At 47.2% G+C, this 20,012-nt stretch overlaps 1 protein-coding gene across 1 annotated transcript in view; it reads right to left on the reverse strand.

Annotated features, from left to right (window-relative positions):
- Nucleotides 1-20,012, reverse strand: part of GPR179 (G protein-coupled receptor 179) — a 45,697-nt gene that overhangs the window by 8,667 nt on the left and 17,018 nt on the right. Inside the window, exons 3-10 of the mRNA XM_053361120.1 lie at nt 11,765-11,867; nt 9,812-10,023; nt 8,505-8,573; nt 6,664-6,773; nt 5,280-5,518; nt 3,524-3,662; nt 1,805-1,910; nt 164-310 (exon numbers count right to left, since the gene is read on the reverse strand). Coding sequence (XP_053217095.1) covers nt 164-310; nt 1,805-1,910; nt 3,524-3,662; nt 5,280-5,518; nt 6,664-6,773; nt 8,505-8,573; nt 9,812-10,023; nt 11,765-11,867 — 1,125 coding nt within the window. The remainder of the gene's footprint in view (nt 1-163; nt 311-1,804; nt 1,911-3,523; nt 3,663-5,279; nt 5,519-6,663; nt 6,774-8,504; nt 8,574-9,811; nt 10,024-11,764; nt 11,868-20,012) is intronic.

Consider the following 20,012-nt stretch of genomic DNA (forward strand, 5'->3'; position numbering starts at 1 on the left):
GATCGCATGGAAATATTGACCTCCACCCCAGCTTTCCTGGACTTTCGGGTTATGTGGTATGGATTTGGTTTGCTTCAGGAGAAAGACTGCAAAAGGCAACTCTTACTCTGCACAGTTTCTGGCATAGCTAGCGTCAAAAGAAGGTCCTGAGTGTTCCACCCACCCGAATGTCATCGGGGTCGAGGCTGTGCTCGCTCCAGGCTGATGTGATGCTGCTGTTCAGGTAGGAGCCCGATCGCCTCAGGTCCAGCTCGTCCTCGTACACCTCGGCAGCAATTTCCTCCCGCAAGGGCGACCCTGCATGCAGGAACTGTGGGAGGAAAGACATGGGTTGCTGAATCTCCTTCAGCAGTATACTGCCAGTCTTCCCATTTCAAGCTTGCCGCTTCCCAAAAAGCTCAGAGACTGATTACAGAAAAAATGCCTCTCTTTCTAGACTTAGGGCCATCTGCATCTTAAGGATGCATTTGCACTATGCTCCCCCCCAAGCTCATTTATTAACTATGTTTACAGAGCTGCCTCATAACAGGCGTTCTATGGGTGCCCTGCAAAACAAGTCAAAACAGCATGGTATGCTTGGATAGCTCAGTCGTCTTAAGAGTGTGGTGTCAATAATAATAATAATAATAATAATAATAATAATAATAATAATAATAATAAATACTTTTATTTATACCCTGCCAAAGCCAGGCTCAGGGTGGCTAACACCAGTAAAATTACAATGGAAACATAATGGGGGGCAAAAAAACCCAAATTTAAAATACAGGTTAAAATGCAATTTAAAAAGCAGCCTCATTTTAAAAGTAGCCCATAAATCAAAACTATAAGGGGAGGGAAGACATAAGGGTCAGACTGAATCCAAACCAAAGGCGAGGCGGAACAGCTCTGTCTTGCAGGCCCTGCGGAAAGATGTCAAGTCCTGCAGGGCCCTAGTCTCTTGTGACAGAGCGTTGCACCAAGTTGGGGCCAGTACCGAAAAGACCCTGGCCCTAGTTGAGACCAATCTAACCACCTTGCGCCTTGGGACCTCCAAGGTGTTGTCATTTGTGGACCTTAAGGTCCTCCGTGGGGCATGCCAAGGTTTCAGGTTCGGTCCCTTTTTGGGACAACTGCGTATTCCTGCATTTGGGCTAGATCAGGCATAGGCAAACTCGGCCCTCCAGATGTTTTGGGACTACAACTCCCATCATCCCTGACCACTGGTCCTGTTAGCTAGGGATGATGGGAATTGTAGTCCCAAACATCTGGATGGCCGAGTTTGCCTATGCCTGGGCTAGATGATCCTAAGGGTCCCTTCTGACACTACAATTCTATGGTTCGGTGAAACAATAAAAAGGGCAACAAATTTATTTTCTGAAAACCCTGGAACGAAACGAAAGCACAGTTTGAAACTTAAAGCTGAGAGACCCAGGCAGTGGGAACACAAGTCCCTGCCTCTCCAAAAGGCCTGGCTGAGTAGAAAGGTGCCTCTGCCTGGGACCATAGAGATCACCAGTTCAGAGTTTTATTTTGTAAAGCCAAGTGAAGTGTATGTTTTCAGTACAATAAACTTTTATCGTGCCCCTTCTAATGTAATGGTCTGTTTACTTAATCAGCCAGCTACATAGGGTCACATGCGGGGCAGGAAGTTCATGGCTGTTTGGTGGCCATTGTGAGAAGCGGGTGCTGGACTTAGATGGAGCATGGGCCTGATCCTGCAGGGCTCTTCTTATGTTCTTACTCATCCCTGTCTGTCCCCAACAGCTAGTATTCAGAGGTATCCTGCCTCTGCACAGTTTTGTAACGAAATCTGGAGTTTTCATACCTTTGGGATGAAAAGAAGTGCAAGCGTCATGGTGGTGGTGACATGCGTATGAATAAAAAACAGCAGAAGTGTCCAGTCAGGGTGCAAGGAAGGAACCATGAAAAACCTGAAGCCAGAAGTAAATGGGGTGGCAGTGCATTAGAGGAAAAAGGTGGATAGGAAAATTAAACTGTGATACATTCTTTGTTAGAACGATGGCAGGCTCATTTATAACACACACGCACACACAGAGCAGTGTTCAGTTGAATTTTGGAATCCTCTCCTGCCGAAATTAGTAGCAGCCTTGACAAACTTTTAGCGCTTTCTACTTTCGCTCAGCACTTTGCATGTATTGCAGTCATACCTTGGATCCCGAACGCCTCGCAAGTCGAACGTTTTGGCTCCTGAACACTGCAAACCCAGAAGTGAGTGTTCCGGTTTGCGAATGTTCTTTGGAACCTGAATGTCTGACGTGACTTCCACGGCTTCTGATTGGCTGCAGGAGCTTCCTGTAGCCAATCAGAAGCCGTGCATTGGTTTCCAAACGTTTTGGAAGTTGAACAGACTTCCGGAACGGATTCCGTTCTACTTCCAAAGTACAACTGTATCTTCCATAGTACTTACCACAATCCTGAAAGGTAGGCTGTCGTCGTTAAGCTGCTTTCATCACAAAAGTGACTCAAGCACAATACAGACACTTTAGCCAGTTACAACAAACACAACCAAGAGAAACCTTTTTTTAAACACACACACCACACACACACACACACACACCTCTCTGCAAATCAGGCAGGTCTTCTAGATCCTGCCCCACTAAAAGGCCATGAGTACAGTACTTGAAACCTTTCAAATTAAGCGCTAAAAGCCCAGATAAAAGGGAAAGTTTTTGCCTAGCACCAAAAGAAAAATAAAGATGGCGCCATAGGAAGTACCCTAGGGGAAAGCATTCCCCGAATGGGGAGCCACCAGGGAAAAGGCCCTGTTCCTGTGTTGCCACCCTCCTCCAGCAGTGCCACAGAAGGTGCACAGGGAGAACGTCTCCTGATGACGACCGCTGGGTCTGGGTTGGTTCACATGGGGAGAGGCCATCCTTGAGGCATTGGGGTTACTATCAATCTAATTGCAGATGTTGTGTGCTGGGGCTAAGAGGAGATTGCCTTGCCCATTGGCCATCTTCTGATCTCCTGGCAGAGGCAAGCTTTGAACCTGGGACTTCCCAGCTCTCAGCTCATGCTCAAAGCACCTACACTATGCCAAGCCCAAAGCAGAACTCCTCTGGGTCCCACTACTGTGGCAATTTGTACAACCAGTGAGGCCAGATACTGCAGGGGAGCAGATTTGGGGGAAACTTGAGAAAGTTCCTAACAGTTTGACCGTAGAAATCAGGTGCTTCAGGAACTGGTAGGGTCTGTGTCACTGGAGCTGCTGCAGTAGGGTCTAAACAGCCCACTTTATCTGGGTTTGCACCCTGCATTGCAGATCTGGCCTGAGCAAGGCAGTGGGGGTTGCAGCGGATGATTTTCTACACATGCATTTAAAGCATATTCAGTGCCCATTCAAAGTACATGCAAACCCTCCGCTGCAAAGAATCCTGGGAACTCTAGTTTGCTAAGGGAATTGTAGCTCTCGGGGGGGGGAGAACTACAGTTCCCACAATTATTTGGAAGGCAAGCCCATGTGCTTTAAGTTTATGATGTGGATCTGCTCAGCATCCCTTCCAGTTCTGTGATTTGTTCTCACCTGACAACGTGAAAGGCAGCAGAAGTTATCAGCTCGTTGTGGAGGGCGATGCCCATGTAGCGAGGCTCGTGGAAAGCAGAAGGGACCGTCCGAGTGGCATAGCAGAGAAAACTTCCCCAGAACAGAAACAGCATCTCGGCTGCACAGCAAGAGATAGGGAAGAGGAGGCAAAATGAACCATTCTCCATGCGGTAAGGTTTTTGCCGCTTGCCTCTTCTGTCCCTCTTGCCCACCCCTGCCTCCCGTGGTTATTTCCCCTCTCTGCAGACAGTGGTGACTCGCTGTTCTGCAGTGAGCACTTTGTGCATGCCCTGACTCCCAAGGTGCACCATGTGGCGTATAAGCGATTCAGGCGCCAGAGCCTTTCAGCAGCCTCTTAAAATGCAGCCTGGGCAAGCCCCACTCAAATTAAGGATGGGTCGGTTCTGTTGTTTCCTCACCATCCGTGACCCCACACATGCCTGCGCATCAGAGGTGGGGAACCTGTGGCTCTCCAGTTGCTGTTGGACTACAACTCCCACCATCACTGTGCACAGACCATGCTGACAGGGGCTGATGGGAGTTGTAGTACGACTGTATCTGGAGTGCATTGCATTCCCTAGCCCTGCTGCACATCCGCTCAGCTGGACAACCGAACGTGAAATTGATTCCATCTATTGTGCATGTGTGATTTATTGGGAGGTTGTGGGGGTGACAGTTTTTTGGGGGGGAAGCTGATGGCATGGGGCTGGTAGTGAGAACTGGAGAGGGCAGGGACTGGGTTAGAATGAGATGGAAATGGGATCTGGGGCAGGGAAAGAGTGGGGTTAGGATCATGGAGAGGAGAAACTAAATATGGGGCAATAGAGACAGCACTGAGGGTGGGGTGAGGAAGAGAGATATTTTTAAAGTGATGTCAGCTGATATAAATGCTCTGTCTTTCACAATCGATCCACAAACACCTGTCGCATACATGAGCAATTGATTACTGATGTTAAAATCCATTGAGGGACGGATGCCAACCTAGCTAGAGAGACAGCAAATAAATAAATAAATAAATAAATAAAGGCAAAGGACCCCTGGACGGTTAAGTCCAGTCAAAGGTGACTATGGGGTTGCAGCTCTCATCTCACTTTCAGGCTGAGGGAGCCGGCGTTTGTCCACAGACAGCTATGTGGGTCATGTGGCCAGTATGACTAAACCGCTTCTGGTGCAATGGAATACCATGACGGAAACCAGAGCACACGGAAATGCCGTTTACCTTCCCGCCACAGCAGTACCTATTTATCTACTTGCACTGGTGTGCTTTCAAACTGCTAGGTTGGCAGGAGCTGGGACAGAGCAACAGGAGCCTCACCCCGTCATGGGGATTCAAACCGCCGACCTTCTGATCGGCAAGCCCAAGAGGCTCGGTGGTTTAGACCACAGCGCCACCCACGTCCCATTAGAGAGAGACAGCATGCCTCTACCGGGTAAAGAAAAGAGACTCCTAAGATGAAACCACCCCCACCCCCATAATGGCTGGAACGCTGCTCAGTCTACAGGTTATGTATGATTCCAGGCTGTTGATGCTGAAGGGGACTTGGCAGAAGCAAGCCAAACATTCATGATCGCGGCAGCTTGCTTCCTGGTTTTTGTCTACTGTCACAGGAGGAAGTGAACCCTGGCAGACCTTATGGGACTCCCCAAAGAGAGCAGGACCGGACCAAGGGGAGCCTGCATGTGGCAGAGAAGCCAGAGGCTAATTAATTCAGGCCATCGGATTAGGGGTCCTCACCCACAACCATCATGTAGTCCCAGCGGTCGTGGTCACAGATGTAAAACTGGAGGCCCCTGGTGGTCTGGGAGCGGACCACCAGCGGGATGTTCTTTTCTATGTTCTCCAGCATCCCGACAGTCCAGGCTGCTAAGAACCAAAGCACCAAAAGCAGAATCAAGGCCAGCATCTTCAGCACCCGGCCGCTGGACATGTAAGGAACTCGCTGGGCCGTACGGGAGAGAAAGACCTTCAAGACCCTGTTAGGTAGAAAGGGAGAGGTGGTCTGAGGAAGAGGAAGGTGACGATGATATATATATACACAAAGGGTGTTGCTCAAGGGAGAAGTGGTCGTAGCCAACCAATGTTGGAACCAAACCACCTTCGACATTGATCACTGGGTGCTTCCAGGCAAACCTGTTTATTGAGTGAATCATCCTGATTTACAGGGAAATCAGACAACATTGGTTATTTGATGGGCATTTGTTCCAGTTTGTTTGCAGGGGGGTTAGACGCTGCTGCATCAAAGCAGATGTCATCCCACACTTTCCAGGGCATTTCTTCCCCATCTAATGCTTTCAGTGGATCTACTCTAAGTATGGCTGCCACCGCATACAACCCATAGATTGCATCCAGATGTACATACTTTTTAACGGTGAGTTTGCTTCGGCAGCACACTTGCCGGCTTTTGGTCAGACATGCAATCTTCTTCTGGGTTGAGCTTACCCTTCCTGTTTGTTGCAAAAGCTAGTTAAATACAGCACTGATAGGCTGGGAATTGATTGATTTCCTCTCTCCTTCCTAAGGCTGCTTTTTAAAAAGTTTTCCTTTTTTTAAAAAAGAAAACCCCACTTTTTAAAGGTGGAGATGAGTACCTGAGTAAATGTACATTTTGGGCATAAAAATAAAGATGGCTAACCCATATGAGGAGAGAGGGCAAAGTAGACCACCAAATCTACAATCAATTTGTTGACCCATATATAATATCCATCAAATGGGTTGCAAAGGCAGGAGAAAGTCAGGCTCAAGCCATGAGGAGCAGATAATGCAATTTGCCCTGATCCACTTTTATACCTATATGCACTCTTACCCTAGTTTAATAGTAATTCTCAGGGAACTTGCAGCACTCTTGCCAAATCACAATTCCCAGAATTCTTTTGGGGGAAGCCGAGGTGGTATAAAGGCCAAGACAGACACACTGTGTAGCTATATGAATTACCCAGATCTCTCTGACTAGAGTCAATATGCTGGGCTAAAAGGGTCTGGGCCCCAAATGTTAATTTTTTATGGTCCTTTGTTTTCTTAAGCCCCTGGGGATCAGAGTGAATATTGCAAAGCAACCCCCTCTTTTGGAAAATAAAGGCACAACACCAGTTGTGGCCCGTGTCCCTCAAGGTAATCCTACCTGTACAGTTTGAGGGTGATGGTTCCATAGACAATGGCGAAACCCAGCATGCGCACCCAGCGCAGAACAATGCAGCGGAAGATGCTCGGTTTGAAGTAGAGGATAAACACCTGTATGAAAGGAGAGGCCAGGGATGGCATGTACATCAGGAGGACCCTTTTAACAAAGCGACACTGGTCCACATGCATACATTCGAAAGGACACTGGCTTTTTGCATAGGGCTCCTCTAGCCAGAAATCCGTGGAAACATAGAATTGTAGAGTTGGAAGGGACCACAAGCGTCATCTAGTCCAACCACCCCTGCAGTGCAGGAATCTTTTTGCCCAATGTGGGAATCAAAGCTGTGACCCTGAGGTTAAGAGTCTCATGTTCTGTCTCTCTTGCGAGAGTTGCAAGAATTGAATTGGATCATTTGGTCCGCTCTCCTGGTGGGCCAAAATTTACCTGGGTGATCTCTCCCAACAATGTCTGTCTCTAGAAAAACCAGAAACCCTTATTTTCCCATTACCCAACATTTCAACTCAAGCCTACAAACGTTTTCAACTGTTTGCAATTTCCTTTCACATAGAGTATAAATTTGCTCCAGTCCTTTTGAAACAGTTCATCACGCCGATTCTGGATCTTCGCCGTCGGCTTTGCTAACTCCACGTATTCAACCATCTTTATCTGCCAATCTTCCAATGCAGGAAGCTGATTTACATATAAGAAGGTGAATGCTAAAAGATGGACATAAGGTAAAAAAGTGGATACAGAAATGTGAAGAAATTGGTAAAGTTGTGTGGAAGTCAGAGGGAGGGAAGGAGGTCGATGCTTTATTTAAGCAATGTCTTAAGTTACGGATTTTTGATTTTTGATATGGGAATGTAATGAAACATGGAAAACTTAATAAAAATCATGTTAAAAAAAAATCAGAAACCCAATATTAAGAACATGGCAACTGGCCCCACTGGGTCAGGAAGAGGCCCTTTGGGGAGAGAGTGGAGGAAATTGTTCCCTGGCCTCACCTGTTAGGAGGACCAGATCAAGAGTGACAAAGAATACACTCCCCAGCTGAGAAAACAAGGGTGGCAAGCTCAATCTCAGCTTGCTCTCTTTGGTATTGGCTAGTTACATACCCCGAGGGCTTTCACAATCTCCATCCTTTGCTGTCAGCTGCCAGAATCCGTTTCTGTGGGTTAATGTAAAACTTCTCAACCTGCAGGCTGTGTTTTTCATGGCTAAATAGCCACCAAGGGACAAGGGCTGCATATATTCCATGAAGGGCAGAAATCACCTTGGGGGACTTAGAACTCCATAGCTTGAGAAACCCAGGTTTGTTGAGAAAGCCCCAGCAAGTTTCTAGTCCCCAAGACTGAGAAAACCCAGTCTGAACACATGCAGGCGATACCCAGGGAAATCTCAAGAGGCGGGAGAATTTCCAATGGTCAATGGGTAGGGTTTCAGGTCCCTGCAAAGCTCTTCACCTGCCTCGTCAGATTCCCCTTCTTCAGCGGACGAGGTGGAGGACTCTGAAGTCAAACTGCATGCAGGACCAGTCCCAGAAGCATGTCCACAAGGTAGGACCATGCAACATACACAAGTATGTGCAAATGTTATATAAAGATCCTCTGTTTCCAATGATGCATTTCCTTTTGTGGAGGGCAGTTTATTTATTTATTTATTTCATTTATACGAATATGAGGCTGGGACAGAGTGACCGACCCAAGGTCTCCCCGTCAGCTTTATGGGCGAGTTGGGATTTAAACCCTGGTTTCCCCTATCGCCTAGCCCATCACTCAACAACTGCACCACCCTAGCCACCCTAAACTCAACCCATTAAGTATCTGAACCCAGACACTCACAGGAAAGTAGAGCAGGAGCGAGCCGAAGAGTATCATCTCCAGAAGAATGACTCCCGAAGCTCGAATCCTCTAGGGGAAGAGAGATGAAAGTAAAAGGAGGAGCAGCCCAAGGCTACCAAGGATGGTGGCTTTGGAGACAGCACAAATGTTCAAGTTAGAAGACAATGCTGAGCAGGATAACGATGGTGAGGAAAAGCAGAGAGCCTTTTCGGTGGTGGCGCCTGCCCTGTGGAAAGCCCTCCCATCATATATCAAGGAAATAAGCAACTATCTTACTTTTAGAAGACATCTGAAGGCAGCCCTTTATAGGGAAGTTTTTATTGTTTGATGTCTTACTGTGTTTAGTTTGTTGGAAAGCCACCCAAAGTGGCTGGGTGTCAGGCTCCCCGCCCCCTTCAGTTGTTGATAAGCAGGACAAAGCGAAAAGAGCCCCTTTTGCTGATCACAGCAAAAGAACAAAGCATCCATTCTCGGAGTGAAGGTGCTCCTATTTAAGCTTCCCTCCTACTCCCGCTCCCCAAGTTGTCTCCATCACTTCCCACTTCTTGCAACCTGCTCTCACGACCACTGAGCCTTCTGCGTAGCAACCTTATCAGCTCTCCTTGCCTTTGGAGAGAGAGGCTGGATACTTTCCAGCAAAGGGGAGTCAGTTATCTCTCTCTCTTCCTGTTCTGCTTCTCCTAGCTTTTTCCCCACTCAGCTCTGCCCAACTGTTGCTTTCGAACTATGTCCCTCTACAAACCAAGTCTCTAAATCTATACTGCTCCATTGTTCCTGGACAGCTTCAGGATCCTGGTCAGGAGTAGGAAGAGGGGGAGGCTCCCACCATTCCTCATCAGAGTTGTAATCCTCAGTCTGGTCTCTGACACGGGGGCAACCCAGTCAGATGGGCGGCATGTAAATTATTATTATTATTACAGTGGTACCTCGGGTTACAAACACCTCAGGTTACAAACACTTCGGGTTACAGACTCCGCTAACCTAGAAGTAGTACTTTGGGTTGAGAACTTTACCTCAGGATGAGAACAGAAATCAAGCGGTGGCAGCGGGAGGCTCCATTAGCTAAAGTGGTACCTCAGGTTAAGAATGGACCTCCGGAACGAATTAAGTTTGTAACCAGAGGTACCACTGTATTATTATTATTATTACTATTATTATTATTATTATTATTATTATTATTATTATTATTATTTTATGGCAAAGTAAACCAGCGACAGCTAATGCTTTGGCCCCTCTCCTATTCCTGTCCTGTGCCTGTTTATGTGCAAATGCAGCTAGTTCTTCCCACTGGCCATCCCTGCCCTTACCTTGCTCTTCCGGAAGTGATAGGAGACCAGCATGCTGAAGAAAACAGCCAGCATGCAGAAGGCCTGGAATGCCAAGACGGCAGCCCGCAAGGACCAATCTTCCTGGATCAGGCAAGGCGTGCCATCCGTGCAGGTCGTACATCCTTCGCGGCACGGGAGGCACTCCAGCAAGCTCTCCGAATCCGCCGCTCCATACCGGGAAGCACTTTCTCCTGCGGGCAGGGAATATGAATTACGAAAGGAAGCGTGTTAAAAAATAGTGGTTTGGAAGGCTCCCAGAAGAAAAAGCAACCATGCCTCCTTTAATACTTGGGTGTGGGGGGAGAGAGATTGGAAATCTAGAAAATGGGGGAAAAGTCTGTCTAGGAGATAAGGTCGGAAAACAGTGGCGGAGAATCTCTCGTCCTTCCTGGACAGGAAGGAAAAGTAATGAGTATCTGATGCCTGGACTGAACATTGAGAAAACATCAGTAGGGCGAGGAATAAATGGATATCACCCTGGATTGAACATTGGACTATTATGAGGAATACTTGCTGGCACAACTGACGAATGGATAGTTGGCAGTCACCTTTATCTATCTATCTTTCTCTTCCTACTCTGTTCTTATTCTTATCTTTCTCTCTCTCTGCATTCTGTTATCATGTCTATTATTATTTTACCTTACTGTATTTGGGTAAGAATTGCATGCAGATGAAGGGGATGTACAGTTTGAAGAAGCCTGTGTGAGAGACAAGGAAAGGGAGATCTCTCAGCTTAAGACGCTGGGAGGAGAGAGGAAAGCAGCAGCCAGAATGGTGACTGGGAGTGGCCGCCAAGACCATATAACACCGGTCCTGAAAGACATACATTGGCTCCCAGTACGTTTCCAAACACAATTCAAAGTTTTGGTGCTGACTTTTAAAGCCCTAAATGGCCTCAGTCCTGTATACCTGAACGAGTGTCTCCACCCCTGTCGTTCAGCCCAGACACAGAGGTCCAGCGCTGAGGGTCTTCTGGTGGTTCCCTCCCTGCAAGAAGTGAGGTTACAGGGAAGCAGGCAGAGGGCCTTCTTGATACTGGCGCCTGCCCTGTGGAACGCCCTCCCGTCAGATGTCAAGGAAATAAGCAACTATCTGACTTTTAGAAGACATCTGAAGGCAGCCCTGTTTAGGGAAGTTGTTAATGTTTGCTGTTTTATTGTGTTTTTAATATTCTGTTGGGAGCCACCCAGAGTGGCTGAGGAAACCCAGCCAGATGGGCGGAGTATAAATAATAAATGATGAAGATGATGATGATTAGAGGAAACATCTTCCTCTGTATGGGACAAAAGCTAAGATTTATTTGTGAGAGAGGATTCTGTATTTTTCTGTCTTGTCTTTTTATTATTCTTTGTGTAGATTAGCTTGTCTTTTATTCTGTTGTGAAAAGCATTAATAAAACTTTGTCGTCGCCCGCCCCCAAGATTCCCAACCCCCTGTTTCGTCAAGTTCAGCAGAGATTACCTTGTACATTCCTGAGTGCAATTCTACTTTCAAGGGTGTGTGTGCATAGCTGTTTGTTTCTTTCTGTATATTTTAATCCTTCACCTGCCTTTCACCCTGCATTCCCAAGGGGTAACCATTTCAGATACAACAACAGTTTTAAAAACAAAAAAATTACAATCACAAAAAATAAGTAACATAAAATAGGGAGGATCTTGAATATATACATCTCAGGTGTCACAAGGCCAGGATAAAGAGGTACCTCTTCAGCTATCACTGACAACTGTATCATGAAGTTGCCAAATGCACCTCTGTCAGGAGTAAATTCCACAACTTTGGGGCTGCCACAGACAGTGTCCTCTCCTAGGCCACCCACCCCCTGAGTTTTTGAATGGTGCTTCAGTGCCCTGCCTGCACATCTCCTTTCCCCCGCTAGGATCTGTTTGTGCAAAAGAAGGGTTCATGAAAAGCCATATAAGTGCTGCTACCTACCATTGTTAGATGACGAGAAAGTTCTACTTGCCCTGTAGAAACCTGGTTTGCACTGACAAAGGTATTTTCCAAGAACGAAACCCTTGTTTTCCTGCGAGATGCACTGAAAGATGGAATGCAGAATTGTGAGTTAATCTCTCTCTCGCTCCACATTTCCATACCAGTTTTTTTTGTGGGGGGTGTCATGAACATTTTTCAGCCTTTTTGGGCAAATTTATCCCAATGTACACATATCTCTATGCATTTTTGCCTGATATAGACTTCTTCTTTTTCTTCTTCTTTTTGCAAAGCAATGCCCCCTAATATAATGCACTTTTACATGTTACTTTCACTAACATATGCATACTTTACCATAGTATATGTATTTTTATACACGTTACTTGGCTGGACAACTGCATTTCATAAGAGTGAATTTGGAAGAAGGCTATGCTCGTGATTTGTGTATTATATCAGTGAATTAGGTAGGTTTGCCTTCAAATATGAACGGAATTTAATTTCTCCCTCCTCTCAAGTGATCATTGCAATACCTCTGTCTGAGGGTAGCCTTAAAATATTAAGAGAGAGGAGCATAGGTAAGCTACTTTAAACAGAGTCAAACTATTGCTCAATCTAGCTCAGTGTTTCCCAAACTTGGGTCTCCAGCTGTTTTCCGACTACATTTCCCATCATCCCTGACCTGCTAGCTAGGGATGATGGGAGTTGTTGTCCAAAAACAGCTGGAGACCCAAGTTTGGGAACCCCTGACTAGCTCAATATTATCTACCTGGAGATCCTGGGGATTGAACCAGCTCGGGTAGAAGGTCTTGAAAAGCAGACCACCTACCTCTGAACTACATCCCTTTCCCGAAGCCCCAGATTTGTCCTCCTTTATAATCCAGGAGACCTCCTCTTAACCTCTCGTCAGATTAAGTTAGAGTTAAGTGAATTGAGCCTCATCCAAGGCACTCCTTTTTTCTGCCACCCACAACTCCTTCTCGCTACTCTGCTGGTGTTGACATGCCACCCCACCTCTTCTGGACACCAGTGGTTAAACATTTAAGCATAATAATAGCCAAATGCTGAATGGCCAAATCCCCTTTTCCTAAAACCTAAATGGATCACTAATGCCGCAAAGCGCACACTAATCCCTTGGGAAGCAGAACGCAGCCAAAAGGACACGGCAAATGTGACCAACAAACGAGCGCCCACAGGGGCAAGCCTCCTAGGGCTTTTGACGCCAAAAGGACCCAGAAACCCCTTAAACCCCACACAGCAGGAGAAGATACGCTAATTCAGGAAGTGGGGCAGCGTGGTGGAAAGAAGGAAGGTGCAGAGAGAGGTAGAGAGACAGAACCATCTCTGTGTTCCTTGGGAACGGACTCTGTGAAATTCCTGCATTTGCAAACGGACCTTTTCCTGTCACTAGTTTCTAAATCAAGTTTCGGACATCGGAGCGTGATAAAGCCATGGGAAAGAAGGAGACAGGCTGATGTTGAAACAGAGCTTCACACGTATTGGGAAGTTTTGTACAGTGGTACCTCGGGTTAAGAACTTAATTCGTTCCGGAGGTCCGTTCTTAACCTGAAACTGTTCTTAACCTGAAGCATCACTTTAGCTAATGGGGCCTCCTGCTGCCGCTGTGCCGCCGGGGCACAATTTCTGTTCTTATCCTGAAGCAAAGTTCTTAACCTGAAGCACTATTTCTGGGTTAGCGGAGTCTGTAACCTGAAGCGTCTGTAACCTGAAGCGTATGTAACCCGAGGTACCACTGTATTTTGGGATTTTGAGCATTTATCTTTTTTTAAAAAAACAACAACCGAAAAACCAAAACAAAACCCTTATGCATTGTGGGTCGTTTGTAAAAGCAAAAATAGAGTTGTGTCCAGTGTGAAAATGAATTGCAAGCCGCAAGCAATTCTATACCACCACAGAGAGAACACTAACCTGGAGGTGTGGGGGTACAATTTGTGGTTGGGGGCAAAGCTTAGTTTGGAGCACAGAGGCCCCAAATCCTTATTCAGCTTCACCTATTTGGGTGACTATTTACATGGGTACAACAGCCTGACAGTGTCTTATGCACCAAGTGTTAGGCAGGATGTGCTTCTATGCCATCTTTGAAGGGACGCTGTTTTGGAGGAGTGCGTACAGGTTTTGGGGTGTTCCAAAGCTTACTTTGATACATTCAGGCCCCAGTTTTTATTATCGGTTATTATTTGCAGGGAGGCATCAGACCTTGGCAGCGCCTTGTGTCCAAATGCAGCCCCATACTCTCTAGGATACAACTAATGATACAACTCTCAGTTGTACCTTCCCGCCAGTAAGCGGTCCCTATTTATCTACTTGCACCTGGGGGTGCTTTCGAACTGCTAGGTTGGCAGGCGCTGGGACCGAGCAACGGGAGCGCACCCCGCCGTGGGGATTCGAACCGCCGACCTTTCGATCAGCAACCCCTAGGCGCTGAGGCTTTTACCCACAGCGCCACCCGCGTCCCTATTAGGAACCGAGTATTAGCAACCATATGGCTTCCCCCAAAGAATTCTGGGAACTGTAGTTTGTTAAGGGTATTGAGTGTTGTTAGTTGTAGCTCCCTGAGCTACATTTCCTTGAGTGGCTTAACAGCCAAGACCTCTTCCTAGGGATCTCTGATAACTGTACCTCTCTGAGGTTATACAAACAGTTGTTATTGCACACTTTCTGGAGCATTTTACTGTCACTTTCCATATTGCAAAACTTCACACACACACACACAACTTTTTAAAGGAGGTTTATTCAGCAAGAGTGCCAGGTTTTGCAACCTAAATTTGCCAGTGTGTGCGATTGAATCCCACTTGAAAATAGTGACAGCTTTGGGAGTGCCCCTAGAGTCTACAGTATGATCTTTCTAACATCTATGTAGACAGGCCTAAGTGCTAAAGAAGAGGAGTTGTGATGGCCTGGGAATCGGATTCAGAGGCTGAATCTGAGGAATCCCAGCCTGCACAGGAGTCCCCGCCTCCAGGACCAGCTGAGCCGGGGCTGGGGATTGAGTCTGAAGGGTCCTCACCTGTGCCGGATCCTCAGGAGCAGACACCAGCTGAGTCTGCTCTGGCTCCGGAGGTGATGGAGGACCCATTGCCTGCAGGTGCTCTACTCTCAGCCCCGTCAGGGGAAGGTGAGGTTGCCTCTGGGTCCAGTAACCCTCCAGCCTCTCCTGAGCTGCAGAGGCTCAGGGCAGAGAGGCGGAGGGAACTAAGTTCTCGCAGGAGGAGTGCTCGCCTCCAGGCCAGGAGAGGCGAAACACCTGTGGACCGGGATCGCCCTATGCTTCGGGGCAGATAAAAGCCAGCCCGCCCAGTCCCAGGTTGCGGGAGCAACATTGCTGGTAATCTGTTCCTGCCCACACCCTGTGCTGCTCTTCTGCCAGAGTTCCTGACCCCACCTGACTCCTTGCCTTGGACCCCGCTTCAGCCTTGACGGACAGCCTCCATACCACACCCTCAACCATGGACTGGACTCGGACCACGCCGCACAGTAACCCCCCGGGACCAGCACAGGAGTAAAGCGATCACAGTAAGAGGAGTGTAAGATGAATTTAGTAAAGGCATTATAGAACTATTGAGTGCTGATTTCCTTGTGTGGCAATGTACAGTGGGGGGCAGGGAGGGATCAATTGCTTGGTCAATGCATACATCTTGTTGTATTCACTGAGTGATGCAGAGAGACAGCATCGCTTGAGGCAGGCAGCAATGGCAAGGGAGTAGCAATGCTGCAAATATCCATGATTTTCTGCTCTGAAAACTATATATTTCCCATTTCCAGCAAAGTGTCCTGGCAGTCGGTTTAAGCAACACGAATTTCTGGTCTGTATGGTGGAAATCACAAATCCACTTTCGCAAGACCCAAGCAGCAATGGGAACGTCTATAGTGATAGAAGGCAGGTTTTGCATATAGCTGGAGGGCGGAAGATGCCCAGACCAAATAAACAAGCAAAATGGTACTGGAAGTGTGGACCCTGTAAAGAAAAGCATATCGTATTGATTGCCTAAATCGGGACGTGGGCGGCGCTGTGTCACACGAATGACATCACCCCCACTCGCAAGCCGGCACCTCTGGCCCTAACTGTTTCCCTATGAAAAATTTCCCTGCACGCCACCATTGCGCCTCTTGACCCAAGAGCTGCTTCTCCAGTCCCAGATTTGCAAGAAAGGGCTGCTTGTTTGGAGGTTCTAGCAGGCGAGTGCAGCTATCGTATACCCTTGACCCACGGGTGTCAAACACAAGGCCCGCGGGCCGAATCCGGCCCGCCAGACCTCGTCATGTGGCCCGTGTAGCTGCCGCCGGCCGCCAGCCTTCACCTTTTATTCTCGCTTTTTTTTTTTTGACACAAGAAAGCCGCCTCTTCAGCGCATGCGCAGCAGCCTACAAGCCAGAGAACGTCTGCCCTCTAGCAGCGCCGGCCGTTCTACACAGAAAACCTCCACTTTACATGCATTCAGGAAACCTCCACTTGTTTTTATATTGAGCGCATGCCATCCTGTGATGTGACAGATCCAACAGCTGCCTTAACCCTTCTCTCCTGTACTGTAAGTCCTACAGATACAACCGGCCCTTTGAGGGTGACCAAACTGCTGATGCGGCCCCCGATGAATTTGAGTTAGACACCCCTGCCTTGACCAAAGAACGGTACACTCCTTCTATCTGGGATGGTCGAGCGCGCAGCTTCGGGAGGGACGCACATGGAGCGGTGAGGGAGGGAGGGGACACCTGCCTAGCCAGCCAGATCAGCTGAATCAACCCTGGCGATCAATGGGGTGACAGATGTTGCAGCCAGATCGCCCTCACATCCTTTGGGGAAGGTTCTCAGGCAGGGTGGAAGGAGAAAGAACTTGCCCATGTGAAGACCACCTGGTGGAAACCCTTACACATAGAGTTCTTAATTGTAAACTATATGCTGATCTCCGCCAGCAATTTCTAGATCAACTCTGTATCCCCAAATGGAAACCAGAGTTGGAGGTCATCCATTTTCTATTACTGGGGAATGATCAGGAGCTCACCAAGTTAGTGGTCAAATATCTCTATTTGGTTTTTTGTCGTTGAAATACACTGCAGACGTCTGATCTCCCTGGAGACGTAGAGATGTGACCATAGACTGCTCTGCCTCTTTTAGCAAATGTTTTGTGCCACTGGGGAAGTGGTAATTCTGTATTGATTTGTTTTGGATGTTTGTATGTGATGCCAATAAAAGGTTTGATGATGATGAAGAAAGGGCTGCGGCTTCTCAATGGTGAAGGCACCCTGCACATGCTCAGAGGACTCATGTTGCCTCTTAAGCTGAAGTTCAGTAGCCTTTCAAGGCACAATTCAAGCAGAGATGCAAAGAGTTAGAGCGGCTAATGCAAGGCTCCGATGAGCATCGGGGTGCCAGCTTGGATAAAATATTGGGTGGCAGGTAAGCCCCGCATAATCACATGGCACGGTGCATTTGAATGGCAATGCCCATTAACTTGGGGGGGGTCCTGGCCCCCTCAAATATTTTACTGGGGGGTCCGAAGACCCCTTGACTGCTAGGAGTTGGCACCTATGATGAGGATGGGATTGAGGTGGGATTTGAAGTAGGAATGGGGCAGAGTTCCACTTCAACTGCAATCCTGCTTGTACACTGAGATTCAGCTCAGGGTGGAAATATTTCTGTTATGGCCTCAGGACCTGCCTTATTCTGACAGGTTGCAGGCCCATTTCAGGGTATAGAAAGCACAAGCAAATAACAATGAATGCTCAAAACAAAGTGTGTGTGTGTGTGTGTGTACATATATGTGCATATATACATATGTGTATGACTGTATGTATACTGTACATACATATGTGCGCACACTGTGTACACACACTGTATATACACATGCACACACACTCTTTACAGAGGCATTTGATGGCTCAAAGAAACAGTTCTTGGCAACCCAGAGATCCCTGGTTGAGACGATACTATCAACTGCTTTCTAATGTTTTTATAATGTTAACTGGCTTTGGAATACAGTGGTGCCTCGCAAGACGAAAAGAATCCGTTCCGCGATTCTCTTCGTCTAGCGGTTTTTTCGTCTTGTGAAGCAACCCTATTAGCGGCTAAGCGGATTAGCGCTATTAGCGGTTTAGCGGCTTAGCGGCTATTAAAGGCTTAGCGGCTAAGCTGCTAAAAGGCTATTAGCGGCTTAGCGGCTTAGAAAAAGGGGGGGGGAGCGAAAAAAAATCGAAGCAAGCCCATAGGGAAAATCGTCTTGCGAAGCAACTCAGAAACGGAAAACCCTTTCGTCTAGCGGGTTTTCCGTCTTGCGAGGCATTCGTCTTGCGGGGCACCACTGTATTATGATTAACATTTATGTCCATAGCACCATAGCACTATAAATATACATGGCTCTGTGCATTTTTTTTTTAATCTACTCTGAAGGGCGTACAGTCTAAAACGATGAATAAACAATACAATAAAATCAATGGTTTCAAATGCACAACTCACAAGCCAACATTTTAACTGTTTTTATTAGGCTTTCTAAAAAATAATAATCAAGAATTGTTTCTTGACATGTTTGCTGCCCTGGGCTCCTTCAGGAGGAAGGGTAGCATATAAATTTAATGAAGAAATAAAGATGACATAATCGAACCTCTGGGCAAACTTTGTGCCAGCAAATCAGGATGAACGTTCAATAAACAGGTCAGGGCCCCTCAGGCTTCATGATCCATTTTGGAATCTGTGATGGGGTGAAATTTCATCCACTCAGCTCCCTGACCAAAAATGTTGTCCTAATTTGTCTGAGGAACAGATTGTGGGAGCCTGTTCTTCTAGGAATTCAGGGTAGTGCTAGCAAGCATAAGGGGCAAAAGAGGCCAGGGAGCAGATGAAAAATGTGGGGTGGGGGAGGAAATGAGAGGTGGGGAGCCTGCGTTTTGGGACGGAGTGGCTAGATGGGAGGAACGCCTGGGCTCTCACAGATTGCGGAGTCAGAAGCGCCCGAGGAAGAAGATATTTAAAGGGCTCCCATGGTTCAAAAGAAATGATTTAATTACACACACATAATGATCAGCGTGTGTCGCTGGTATTTACCCAGCATGAGAAAAGGAGGATGGAACGGAAATCAGCCAAAGATAGATGCGAGCTGTTAATTAACAATGTTGGACAGTGTTTCCTCTCTCTCTCTCTCTCTTAAGAAAGGAAGAATGAAAAGGCCTTGCTAAATCAGAAGTGGAAGGATGCAAAAGAGAAGGCTCTGGGTTTTGTACATTCCAGGTGCTGTGGGTGAAGCCGGCCCTACCATTGGACGAGGCTCAACGGCTGCCTTAAGTGGCGCTTTTGGGGTGCTGTCAAGAGAGGCAGGCTGATCTAAGCCAGGGGCCCAACACACTTGAGAAGCGATTTGGATGTGGGATTCATAGCCACCAGATCTGTTGATGGTCCCTTGCTCAGGTGGTTTAGAAAAAGGGATAGACAAATCCATGAAGCAGCACTGGGGAACCTTTGGTCCCCCAGTTGTTGCTGAATAACAACTCCCATCAGCTCTAAACAAGCGTGGCCTATGACTAGAGATGATGGGAGTTACAGTTCTTCAACCTCTGGAATGTGATAGGATCCCTACACCTAGTCTAGAATCCTTCCCTCCTTTTCTAGGGGTCTCCAGATAAAATTGTCCTATCCTCACACAGTAGGGGAGCTATCGGTAGAGTCAGGGGAATACTGAGGGTTGTAGAAGTACAAAATATATCCATTGGAAAAAATAAAAATACCAGAAAGGGAGAGGAAACTAAAAACAACAACAGTCCTATGAGGACTGAGCATGTTTGGTGGCCACAGAATGCAAACTGACTGCTGGGGGCGGGAAGAAAACAATACTGGCAGGTGAAGGGATGGAATGGAGTATCCTGAACAGGAGCATTTCACACTGCAACATTTTGCTGCAGGTCCCAATAGCTAATACCAATTAGCCATGTTCCCAGAGTAGAACCTCCGAATACCAGGTGTGCCAGGGACAAACAACTGGGGAGGACCTCTGCCCTCATGCCCTGCTAATGACATAATAAAAATCATGCCAGTATTTATCATGCCAGGAATCACAGGTAAAATGAACAAAGTTATACGACACTTCGGCCTCTCTCTCTCTTTTTCTCTCTCTCTCTTTCTCTCTCTCTCTGTGATTTTACTGCCCAAAGACAAGAGACAGAGGTGTTGATAGATAAATTTAGTGGCGATAAAGAATAATTTCTCCCATGCTGAACTGAAGGCTGTAAGCTGCCCAGGTGATCCTTTGTG

The sequence above is a fragment of the Podarcis raffonei genome, chromosome 13, assembly GCF_027172205.1.
Source record: "Podarcis raffonei isolate rPodRaf1 chromosome 13, rPodRaf1.pri, whole genome shotgun sequence".
NCBI lineage: Eukaryota > Metazoa > Chordata > Lepidosauria > Squamata > Lacertidae > Podarcis > Podarcis raffonei.